Genomic DNA, 13,465 nt, shown 5'->3' on the forward strand with positions numbered 1-13,465 from the left:
AGACAAAATCGTGCTCGATACTTTCTCGATTATATACTTTGAAGCCCAAAAGTTTTTCTGTTTTGATGTAATCCAATTTACCAGTTTTTTTTTTGTTGTTGTTTGTTTGTTTGTTTTTTTGTCTTCTCTGTTGGTGGTGTGTCTGAGAAACCCTGGCCAAACTCAGGGCTATGAATATTTGTCTTTCTCCTAAGAGTTTTATAGTTTTGACTTTTACATTTAATAATATCCATTTTGAGTTAATTTTTTGCGTGGTATTGAGGTAGGGGTCTAATTCCATTCTTTTGCATATGGATATCCAGTGGTCCATTTGTTGAAAAGACTATTATGGTCCAATAGGAATCCTCAGATGTCACTGGGTATCCTATCATTCAGTTCAATCTGGCAGTATCTGGAATTAGCGTCAGATCCCAGAAGTTAAAGAGTAAAGTCCCCAGTGACTGCCCTTACTTCAGAAGGTAACTGCAAGTGGGGTCCCCAGGCAATGGGTACTTCTGCCTGGCATAATTGGCTACAGATTTGTGAGTTCTCCCAACACTCCTTCGGCTTCAGTAATTCACTAGGATGACTCACAGAACTCATAAACCGCTATACTTACTATTACTGTTTTACTATAAAGGCTTCAAATGAATATCCCAGATGAAGATACATAGGACAAGTCTGGAAGGGCCTCGAGCACAGGAGTTGGTCTTTGTGGAGTCAGGGTGTGCACCCTCCCATACGTCAATATGTTCACCAACCAGGAACTCTCTGAGTCTCATCATTTTAGAGCTTCTCTTGAGGTTTCATTACATAGGCATGATTGATTAAATCATTAGCCTTGTGATTAAACTCAATCTCCAGTCCCTCTCATCTCCTCAGAGTCTAGGGTGGTAGGGTCCTAAAAAGTTCCAGTTCTTAAATCATGTGTTTGCTTTTTTTCACAACCTCTCCCATTCTGAAGCTATCTAGGGGCTTTGTTATGAGTCAAGTCATAGCATAACAAAGGCTTATCTATCACTCAGTGAATTCCGTAAGTTTTTGAAACTCTGTGCAAGGAATCAGGAACAAATATCGGATTTCTTTGTCTTTCTTTTTCATTCCCTTTCTCTCTTCCTCTCTTTCTTCCTTCTTTCCTTCCTTCCTAATAGTTCTTAGTGAATTCCTTTAGGTTTTCTAAATAAAAATAATGTTATCTCCAAATAGATGGTTTTATTTCTTCCTTTTCAATCTGGATATTTTTTATTTTTCTTTATTAACAAACCTGGCTGTAATCTCCAGTACAATGCTGAATAGAAGTCGTATGAGTGGACCTCCTTGTTTTATTCCTGATCTGGGGGGAACCAGTCTTTTGCCATTAAGTATGATAGTTGTGGTTTTTGTAGATGCTTTCTGTATTAGATTAAGGAAGTTTTCTTCTATTGCTAGTTTGTTGAGTGTTTTTATCATGGTAATGTGTTGGACTTTTGTCAAACGTTAGTCTCATCTATTGAATAATTGTATGATTTTTTATTTTATTTATATAGCTTGTTCCATTATTTGATATTTAAATGTTAAACTAATTTTTATATTACTAAGATAAAACCCAGCAGGTCTTGGTGTATTATTTCTTTACTGTTTTACATACTTTAAAATAATTTAGGGACTCCAGAAGTCACCCAAAATTATTGAAGTTCTTAAAAGTGAAGTCTTTATAAACTAAAAATCAAAAGTTATGCAGTAGTTTGGGCCTAGATCACCTCCAAAACTGTGATTATATTATGTAAGACCAATATTCTAGAAGTAGGATTCTATTTTCCTAAAAGTATGATTTTTAAGTCTTTTTCAAATACTGACTATACATAATCCAGTTAATGACACAGGTAACTCCACCATCCCAAGGCACAAAATTTATATAATTTATATTTATAAAATGTAATAATCATGTTGCAGTGTCACAAAAATCATTAACACATGTTTAAACATTTTACAATGATAGAACTAAACATTTTAGTGGCCAAAGCTTAAAAAGGTAGAGTAGGTGATGAACTTATCCTTATAAAAATTATTGTACATCTGTAAGTAAATACTAAAATCATGGTAAGATAGTTGTATGTATTGATTTTGGGAAGATTCCTGGATTCATGACAAAATGAAAGGAAACCATTTTCTAGATCAAGAAAATAAGCCTCTAAGAGGTTCAGTAAATTTCCAAAGACATATAGCTCTTCTGTCATAGGACCACTGATTAAACCCTGGGCTTTGGGCCCCCTGGGGGGCTCAGTCAGTTAAGCGTTAGACTCTTGATTTCTGCTCAGGTTATGACCTCAGGGTTGTCAGACGGAGACTTGCTCTGTATTGGACATGGAGCCTTAAGATTCTCTCCATCTCCTTCTGCCCCCCCATCCCTCTCTAAAAGCAAACCAAGGGTACTGGGGTGGCTCAGTTGTTGAGGGTCTGTGTTCAGCTTTCCTGGGATCCGGTCCCACATTGGGCTCCCTGCTATGTGCTTCTCCCTCTCCCACTCCCTCTGCTTGTGTTCCTTCTCTCGCGGTGTCTCTCTCTGTCAAATAAATAAACTCTTAAAAAACAAAAATAAAACCAAAACAAAATCCCCACACTCCCGAAAAAGCAAACCTGGTCTTTATAACACTAGAGTATGACTATGAAAGAGCAACTGGGTATAAATAAAGTGTTTCTGCTTTTATTTTGGTGTTTTTAATCATACTATTTTTAATCTAGAAATTATTCAGTGAGTTTGTAAACTTTTATTCTTATACAACTTACTGTCTTAGTATAACATAGCACTGTGCCTCATAAGTCATATTCTGTATTTAATACATCTTAGTGCCATTTAAGATATTTTCCATAATACTGTAGCTCTAAGTAATGTTGCCTTATAAGTGTATTTTATGGTAACCATCAAGAACTATAATGAAGGTTATAATTGTTTTTCTCTATAAAACTAGGCCCAGGGTTCATATTCATGCATGTGCTTATATGAATGAATTAATAACATAAAAATTTATAAAAATGATTGATACAGCTCCAGAATAATTGGTTACCATTTTTACACTTCAACTGTCATTATATCTTGACTGTCTTTTATAAAATTTTGTTTTTCAGTTGTTCATTCATTATTCATTCATCAACCATTAACTGGCACAGTCTTGTGTATTGGACTGTGTGGCTGTGAATCTGATCTAGAAAAAGTTGTTATGTTAAAATTTATTTACTGTTTCTTCCAAAGTTTTGTAGTAGAAACTTTAACTCTATGATGTTTGATTTTTCCCCTATTTTGGAATTACTTTGATTTCTCACTACTTTTCTTTCATTTATTTTATTTTATTTTATTTTTGTTTTTTAGCCTTGCAAGAAATAGATAACATCAAGGACATCAGGAGAGGGAGAGATTGGACTGGGAGACTCAGCAGGTCAGGACATTTGCATTATCATTTGCTGATCATTGTTTTGCCATCAATTCTAGAGTTCTCAAGTCTCTTGCCACTTGTTTGTCTCTTGGACGTGCTTGCTTGGTATGTTCTCAGTTTTGCAAACCATGACTAATACCTTTATATAAAAAGTCCAGCATTTGGGTTTCTTTTTTTTAGGATTTGAAGATCTAAAAAAATAATGAAAATAAATTTTCAGGAATAGAAGAAAATGTCTTACCTAATAAGTTATATAAATACCCTGATTTCTATAATTCTCAATCAGCTATTTTTGAATGAAGATTTCTTGATAACTTTTCCAGAATCAAAACTTTAAACATATAAAATGTTATTAAGTAATTGTAGTGACATTAAGTAATTGTAAAAACACTTGGGTCATGAAAGTCATTTCCTTTCTTTTCCACTAAAGTCTCTGAGCTTGGATCCACCTCTAAAAGCTCTGACACTTTAGAGTCAATCTGTTTGCTTACATTAATCTTAACTACTGAATGTTGACTAACATGTGTAAAGTGAAGGTTAATTAAAATCCAATTTCTATGTAAATGGAAAGATCCCAAAAGTCAAAGGGTGTACTATGAGCATTTGTCACCATTGTGGAAAGTTTAGTGTTGGTCCCATCCCTTGGTAAGCTAAAGCCATGCTGGCCTTTGGGGTTTCCATTGCCCTGAGTGTCTCCATGAGTGACTAATGGGTTCGTGTTCATCTCCTGCTTCAGAGAAGTCTCCCAGTTGACTTGAACAGTGATTACATTTCTCAGTACAATTGCTTAGCTATTTATAGAAGCCTGGGGATCCTTTACCTCTCTGTCAAGCCTATCACTTCCACAACTCTCCTGGAGTGTCACTTAACTCCTCCACATCCAGGTTTCTTATAGAGCAACTCCCATTGGGCTTTTTCAGTTTTCGTAACCGGGAGGGATAGATGCTTTTGTCCTTCAGTCTGATCACATCTTTTCCAGTAAAAAGGCCTATTAAGAAAGGAGCTAAGCTTAAAACTCCTCTGCCTGGATGATTCAGGGATTTAGTTATTTCTTAGCATTAGCATTAAATACTAGACAGATTACTATTGTTATGTATTGAGAGAACACTAGCTTCTGGCCTAAAGGAGAGATAATTTCAAGTATATCTTGATGTGGTGCATATGCTCAAGTCTCTGTTCTTAGCTAACTTAGGTATGAGTCCTGCAAAAAAGATGTATTTAGAATGGTATGTTTAACTGGTTGGGTTTGTAAGTGTGACTGCACTGATTCTAGTAGCTTTGAGATTTCCTTTGAGCAATACTTTTACGAAGAGTTTTCTGGTGGTAAACATTTCCATATTTTCAGTTGACAAATATGATTAAACTAAACATTAAAAAGAAATAAATCGAAGCCCAAGTGGTGGGTGTTCTTGGCATCCAGCTGAAATGTAAGTATTGACCCTAAATTGAATATACTTGTTGAGTTTTGTGTGTTTGTAAGCAAAATCAAAAAGAGATGAACATCTCAGATCCCATAGCCTTAGAATCCAATCCAGTCTACCTGTTTTGCAAACCTAAATTGCCACCCAGTGTCACATGAAATAGTAACAGAGGTAAATCTGTGTCTCTTGATATAATGCAATCTTACTGCATTATGCTGCCTTACAGATTATGGAATACACACAGTTCTGCACACAATGTTATGCACTTACATAGAAAATATCACTTGCCATGTCCACCAATTTATAATTTATAGAAAATACAATTGATACTAATATTTGACTTTGGATCATTTTAATATTTAAAGAAATCAAGAACTTTAATTTTTTTTGCTTTCTTTTTTTTGTTTTTGTTTTTTGTTTTTTTTGTAACTGTTGTTTCTCTGGAGAAGTTTCCTATTTGGCTGGATAAAATGGAAAGATGATTATCCATTCTTTCTTTCCTTCATGCAGTGGAGGTTCTTTATGCTCCTGAATCTTTATTCTAGAGGAGGAAAACATAAAGTGAAGATTTAAACATACATTTGGCCCTTAAACAATGTGGGAGTTTGAGGTGCTAACCCCTCATGCAGTTGAAAATCTGTGTATAACTTTTGACTGCCCCAAAACTTAACAAATTGTCTACAATTGACCAGAAGCCTTACCAGTACCATAAGCAGTCAATTAACACATATTTTGTATGTTACATGTATTATATACTGTATTCTTACAATAAAGTAGGCTAGAGGAAAGAAAATGTTGTTAAGAAAATCATTAGGAAGAAAAAAATACATATACGGTACTATACTGTAAAAAATGTATGTGTAAATGGACCCATGCAATTCAAACCCACGTTGTTCAAGACTCATCTGTATATGTTAATGGGGATACGTACTAAGAAGTAAATAAAGCAGAATAAATAGAGAAGGATGGGAGAATATTTTAGATATTAAGTCTGAGGAAGGTAGTTTTAAGGAGAAAATGAAGCACGAAACTAAATGGAGAGAAGGAACCGTATAGATATAGATGGGTGAAGAGACACTCCTTACACTTGGTATGTTGAAAGATTGTCAAGAAAGGCAATGTGGCAGGGAAAGATTAAGGAGATTCTCAACTAGGAGTTGAGAATGGGAAGGGTGAAGTGGTGTCTATCATAGAAAGCCTGGTAGATAGCGGTAGGACCTTGACTATCATTCTGAGTGAGATGGGAATCATTAAAGAGATTTTAGCCAATAAGGGACATCACGTGGCTCACATGTTTTAAAAATCACTCAGACTTACTGGGTATGTAAAGCATTTTAACATTTCCTCTTTTGGTACAGAATATAAATTATGAATGAAAATAGACTTAAATTAACAATGATCAGGGCAACATTATCTGATCAGGATATTGACTGATGATTGTGTTCCAGGAGCTAATGTTAAATAGTGCAGCTCTTATTTTTCTTTTCCATGTCCTTAATTTGCATAGTTCTTTTGAATTTGAATCATGTTTTTTGGCAGTGTATAATAACTTATTGTTTTAGAATAGGGACATTAATGACAATGATATGTCATATTTTAAAATTATGTGCATCTGATTGTTGCTTTGCATACTGATTTTCCCATTTGTTTGTCATTTATAATTTCAACCAAAACTACATAGCTGTGTATAAGTCCACAAGCAATCATGAATTTTATCTTGTATTTGTCAGGGAAGAGGCTTCAAAGTATGTCATAGCTTTATTGCGATTATCACATGATCTATTGGACTATTTATGAAGAGGAAACATGGAGTATTAAAAAAAAAAAGACTTAGTAGGACTTAGAGGGCATAAATTCTGGCACCAGCTCTGAAACTTAGCTGCTGAGTTGGGGTCTTAGACATTTTTGTCTAGAAGTGATCAACACTGCTCCACAGGGAGAAGCATACTGTTATCTTAGCAGTTCTTTTGCAATTGTTAAGCCAGTGTGCACATAGTAGATGGTAAATAAAAATTGGTTGAATTAAGAGTCACCTACACTACAGGTGGCCATTTTTAATATGAACGAGAAAATAAGGGAGACTATTTCATATAAAGAACAGAGGAAAATCTCTATATTTATTTTCCTAAAAAATATCCATTGGAGAACATACTGTTGATGCTTGGAAGAAGAGTAAAATCTCATTACTATCCTGTAAAAGCATCAAAGTGAGTATGAGAAAAGGAATTTAAGGGTTGCCTTCTGTCATCAGTCTTGTGGCAGCAGTTTCCAGCTGCCAAATAATGGTTTACCTTAATGTTTTCAAACCTTTAGACCAATACATTATATCTAAGCTTAGATTTCCATCATTTGGCTATCAGAATATTCATGCAATAAATTAAAATTTTTATTTGTTCTAAATTCCTCCCTTTTAAATTATAAGAATCACCTTTATGATTAAATGAGAACTAAAGAAATTATTCTCTGAATTATATTCTAAAGAAGAGGGCCTGCCTACCTCAACTTCACATAGACACCTGCAGTCTTCCTTGAACCTAGGGGTGATTCGGGTCCTTCTCCACCACAGGGAGTACAGGAGGTTTTCCTTCTCTTAGAAGAACTAGTTCTTCCAACTGTGCTTATGCCTCACTTCTTTTGGCTGTTCCAGAAAGATTCTTCACTCTAATAGCTTCAGCTTCTTTACTGGAAGCTTTAATATTTACAGGTGCTGAAGTTTCCCACCTTAAAATAAATTGACAAAAAGTTCCCTTTGACCCTACTTCTTCCTCCAGCCATCACTCCCTTCATACACATGTTTTCCTGAGGTTTCAACTTCCTGTCTCCATTTTCTTTCTTCCCACCCACTCCCCGATCCTCTCCACTTCTATCATGCCAAGTCTTGCTAAGGAATCAGTTACTTCCATCACACTAAATCCAAATGACAATTTTTAGTCATTATCTTATTTGGTCCTTCAGTTCATTCAACTGCATGAATGACTCTGTCTCCCATCACACTTTTTTTTGGTTTATTTGTTTCAAAGACCCCTTTCTCTTTGCTTTTTGTTGGGAGTGAATCTGTTTTGTTCTCTACTATAACCCTAACACACCTTTCAGAGTGCTTTGCTTATAACACATGTTGAATGAATTTAGATTGAAGATCCAATACCAATTATTATTATGTAAGATATAATGTCATAAAGAGTAAACAAGAACTACCAAGTAACATTCTACAAGGGTTTGTAGGGAAGAGAAGGAAAGTTTTATATGCAAGAAGGTACTTGAGCTGGGTCTTAAAGGATCCATGTGATTTTCCTAGCCGAGATCTTAGCTACAGGGGGAGAGGATAGGATTGCCTAGTATATATTTAGAGTCCTAGTGTCTGAAGTGTGTCTTTAGGCTTGAGTACATTTTCATACAGCACAAGGTGTATAAAATGGGAATAATGTCTGTAGAGATATGTTGAGCTCTTTATAACATGAAGAGACTTTGCAATTCAAAGTCTAGAAAGAGAACTTTGGCTCTTTGGTGATTTCACTTTTAATTCAGCATGGTCTGGGAAGTTATCGAAAATATTTGTTGATTTTTTTTTTTTGACGATTAGGTCTTTGCCTGTATTAATTAATTATTAATTGACTGTATTAATTAATTAATATGGTGGCAGTATGAGGTTGATTAAAATGGGAGAATTTACAAGGGCAAGAGAGGAGACCAATACAGTCATCATACAAGAGATCCATAAAGCCAGAGCCAAGACAAAAACACATGGGGGCATATACAAGCAGAAATTCAAAGATGGAAGTAGTAGAGTTTGACCTACTAGAGCAATAGGGATGAATTTAAATCTTGAGTAACTGAAATGAAAGTCATGCAAAACATGGATGTGGGAAATGAGAAAAGGTAGTTGCTTTTACTTATTTACTTCTATTTTCCTTAGTGGAGAGACACAGATTGTTCTGAGAGTCTTAGCATTTGAGATGCTTGTATTGATACACTGAAAAAGCATCCATGCAGACATTCAGGAACATGGCAGGAAAGTCCAGGATGAAGCTATATGAATTGAAACTTGACAGCACAAGTTTCCTCTTTAATGGAAGAAGGGCAACCCAAGCTGAGGGAACACCCTGAAAGACTAGGGTCTGAATGTCATGTGGCATTTTAAGAAAATCAAATGGAATTGTCAAAATACAAGAAACTCTGAAGTTTGAACTGTAGTTCTGCTACCTGACAAGATGTGTGGTTCTGAAGTAGGCTTTGGTTCATTCATTCATTCATTCATTCATTTTAAAGATTTTATTTATTTGTCAGAGAGAGAGAGAGCGCGCTCAGGCAGGCAGACTGGCAGGCAGAGGCAGAGAGAGAAGCAGGCTCCCCACTGAGCAAGGAGTCCAATGCGGGACTCGATCCCAGGACCGTAGGATCATGACCCGAGCCGAAGGCAGTGGCATAACCAACTAAGCCACCCAGGCATCCCTCATTTATTTATTTTTATTCTCTGCACAGGCCTGGTCTGAGTGATCTGCGAATAGTAAACACTAAATTCAGTCTGTATAGTCTCAATGGAATATAATCATTTCTGAATTATAGAAATTTTTTGAGGTATTGAAAATTACTCAGGAGTCCATTCATTTGATTGTCCATTCATTCATATATTCTGAGTCTTAAACTGTGACAGGCACCCTATTATTCATATTGCCCGACTTTTTCTCCATCCCATTCTTGACTGGTATTTTCACTTGAAATGAGCATATTATTCTTTGTCAGTTACAGGAAAGTACTGATTTAGATCTTGTCTCTCTATGGTATTGTGCCTTTTCCACAACTCAGACCAAGTCTCTTCCTCAAGTGAGTTGGAGAAGCTGTGAAAGGAAGTTACGGAGACTATTGTTTTTACTTGTACAATAACAGGAAGTACTTTCATTGTGCTGATTCCCTGTAGACACACGAGTAAAATATTTAACTCGCGAATGATTTAAATCCTCCTCCTTAACAGTAGTTAAACACGCTGATGTTATAGAGATCTGACAAACATAACTATTATCATATGACTACTGAGAAGTTTTTGGACAGAAGTGCCGGTTAGAGGAAGGGAGCCCTATCCCCGGATGCTGAATGAGTGCTTGCCTGGGGTGTCCCCAGGAACAGGAGCTGACACAGGTGTTCAGCACAGTTGCTTACTGCTTCGCATCAAGAAAGATGGGGGGTTCTTAGCACTGCTGGTTTGTGGCACTCAGCATATTTGGCAGGCAGTCAGCCCTGGCTGTGGATTTCCCTGGGGAAAATAAAAGCCACAGGGGAGTCATCAGTGTGACCTTCTGCTGGGTAGTTGGCATACAGTTGCACCACAGGAAGGCTTTCAGTTGTCATTTTCTGAACGGGGAGATATCAGGTGCTGATGGATCCTCCTCATTCCAGGTGGGAAGTAGAGAAGGAAAAAAAAAAAAATTGAGCAGAAGCTTACCAAATAATTCCCAGTCATGAAGCTTAACACCAGCTGATCTGCTGATAAAAAGGATTTTTTGGTGGTGGTGGGGGGGAGGGAGTTTCTTTGGTTCTGTAAGCACAATTATAAGCTTTCCTATTTAAGTCTGACCCATCATATTGAAATGCTGTCACTAGTATCATTAGCAAGTAAAGTGTTGATAACATAGTCAAATGCACAGCAGAGTTCTGGCTCTTAAGTGTCTGGACTAACTCCCAATATTAGGAATAGGAGTCAAACTGCCATCACTTTTCCTGTGCTAACAGACGCCCTGCCATTAGCAGTCTGAAGGCAATTTTAATAAAATACATAGCCCTGCTGAGTTGGTCTCAAAAGATAAATAAGCAATGCAGAAAAGAAGCTTTTGTTTAAAAGTAATTATTTAAACTATGCATTACAGGTAATTTTCTTTTACCAGTAAGGCAAATGCTATCAGAATCTCAATAATGATTTGGTGGCACTTATCTAAATAACGAGATATTGTCATTTCTAAGAGTTAAAGCATTGCTTTATTTTCACTTATATACAAAATGAGGGTGAATTGGATTCAGGTATCCTGTGCATGTGTTTTATAGTTTATATTACATTTTTTTGGGTGAACAGTGTTGTATTCTTAGACAGATTTATGGAAATGTAACAAGCTGGTGATAGAGTTCTGGGAACTGCAGACTTGACTTCCAAATACAGATTAGAACAGGAGGGCAAAGAACATCTTTTTATTTTTCCTTGCTGTCAGAAAGGAAATCACATTTCAGTCTTTTAAAAAGTCTTTTAAATAAGATGCTTGTACATAAACCACAGTCCCAAGGGTATAATAAATGTGTGCATGGCTCAGAGGAGCCAAAGCTTTGTTTGCCAAAGGTAAAAATCTCGGAAAGCTTTCTCAGAGTCTATTTGGAAACCATTAAAACCACCACCTTTCCTTTCCTTCTCGATTGTGACACATTGGCTTGTAATCCTTCAGACAGAATTAGCTCTGGCCTCACAGTAGGCAAAATAAAACTTGCCTATATAAGTGTAATGGAAGGTGCATCAGGAAGGCTCCTATTTCCAGTTGCCATCCCGGAGAAAGGTAAGCAGGACATGCTTTAGAATGAGACAGACCTCAGTTCAGATTCTACACAAACCCCAAGTTGGGTTTTTACCCCCCATAATATGAGCACCGTAGACAAGTTATGTGTCTGTTCCAAGTCATTGTTTTCTCATCTCTAAAATGGGGTAGTACTAAAACTGACTTTGTATGATTGTTATCAGGATGAAATGAGACAATACATGTAAAACATAGAGGGTGTCCTATAGCATAGAGGAAGGACTGAAGAAAAGTTTCTTTTTATTTTAGTGATCTTTTAACAAAATTTCATCAGTGTTATATATTGATTGTGCTAGGAGTTGACATAACATATTGACCAATAAATTCTAATGTAAGACAAGCATGTATGCAGATAACTGTAATACTGTTTGCCAGTTCTAATATTGGTATAGTACTTGGGGACATGAAGGATGCAGGGCTTAATCTTGGCCATGGGAAAATTACTGTAGAATCTTGGTTTGTTGAGCTTTCTAAGTGAAGATGCTAAGCTATATACTTCTATCCTGATCTGTTGTGTGATCAAAGGCTGCCATTTTTTTTTGAGTGATTTTTCCAGCTCTTTGTTCTTTCTATTCTTCTTCCTTTACAGTTATGTAAACCTTTTCTTTGATTTTTAGTACCATGGTTAGATAATATCTATAGTCAGAAGATGTAAACACAAATCAACCACTCAAATGCTGCTCTGCATCTGTCCTAAAATGATATGGGGGAAGAGATAAAAACACAAGCTTTATTCTCTTGCATTGCTGATGGGAATGAAAGTTGGTACAAATCCTTTGGATAAGAATTAGCCAAAATTTAACAAATTTACATATACATAACATTTGACCCAACAATCCTATTTCTAGGAATTTATCCTGAAGACACACCTTCAATAGTATGAAAATCCCAAGATCGAGGTTATTGATTGTGGCATTGTTTATAATTGTAGGATATTAAAAACTACCTAGGTGCTCATGCATAGGAGAATAGTTGAGTACACTAATACACTATGGCATCTCCATATAATGAGGTATCATGAAATTGTAAAAGTAGTGAATAGATACAGAATAATTTTTCAGGCTATACTGCCAAATGTAATAAAAGTGCAGAAGTATATTACCTAGAATGAAAGGGAAATAAGAAAATATACTTATATCTGCTAACTGGGGCAAACAGGTGAATGAAACACCAGAAATTCATGAAATTGATTACTTAGAGAGGGGGTTAGGCTCAACAAATGGGGACTAGAACATGGAAATAGGGTGGAAGGGTGCTGGGGCAGTGACATTTATATGGATGCTATTTATCTATCCATCTAACTCTCTGTTTTTGTTTAGTTCTGATTTTTGGAGCTATGTTAATGTTTCACATCGATCATTCACAAAAATAAATAAATAATTAAAATGAACCAGGGTGTTCAGGGAGCCCCACATTAAAAAAAAAAATGAAAAAAAAATCTAGTAAACTTAACTATATTTGTAAGAACTACAAATGAATGGGGTAGGGGGATAAGATCTAATTTGAATAAGTTTGCCAAACAGACTTTACATGTTAAGATTAAAAAAAAAAAAATTGTTCTCCAATTAGAAAATTTGTTTTCACAGGATATGGATTAATGATAGGTTTTTGTAGGACTCAGAGTTAACATTTCTAAAACTGCTTTATTTTTTAAAAGATTTTATTTATTTATTTGAGAGAGAATGAGAGAGAGCGAGAGAGAGAGCTACCACAGGGTAGGGGAGGAGGGAGAAGCAGATTCTCTGCTGAGCAGGGAGGCTGATACGGGACTCCATCCTGGGACTCTGGAATCTTGACCTGAGCCAAAGGCAGTCATTTAGCCAACTGAGCCACCCAGGTGCCCTGAAACTTCTTTAAATGGTTCATAGGATTGTGGATAGTGATGGCTGTTTTTCTTAACATAAAAGAAACAAAGAGGGCTAAAACAAACCCTATCGTGTTGAATTGGAATCTGAGATACCAAGGAACTCAAGGTATGTGTGGTGTATATTCTAAGTATGTATCACAGATATACAGATAAAAAAATAAGTGGTTGTGTGTGTGTGTGTACTTGTACTTATATATCCCCTACTTCTATATACTGAGAGGCCTAGAAGAAATAATACCT

General features: G+C 36.0%; 1 protein-coding gene across 6 annotated transcripts in view; it reads left to right on the forward strand.

Annotated features, from left to right (window-relative positions):
- SOX5 (SRY-box transcription factor 5) overlaps positions 1 to 13,465 on the forward strand; it is a 958,250-nt gene that overhangs the window by 299,606 nt on the left and 645,179 nt on the right. For all 6 annotated transcript variants that reach the window (XM_044229411.1, XM_044229413.1, XM_044229414.1 and 3 more), the window contains one exon: positions 3,326 to 3,392. In XM_044229411.1, coding sequence (XP_044085346.1) covers positions 3,326 to 3,392 — 67 coding nt within the window. The remainder of the gene's footprint in view (positions 1 to 3,325; positions 3,393 to 13,465) is intronic.

The sequence above is a fragment of the Neovison vison genome, chromosome 12 (assembly GCF_020171115.1).
Source record: "Neovison vison isolate M4711 chromosome 12, ASM_NN_V1, whole genome shotgun sequence".
Lineage (NCBI taxonomy): Eukaryota > Metazoa > Chordata > Mammalia > Carnivora > Mustelidae > Neogale > Neogale vison.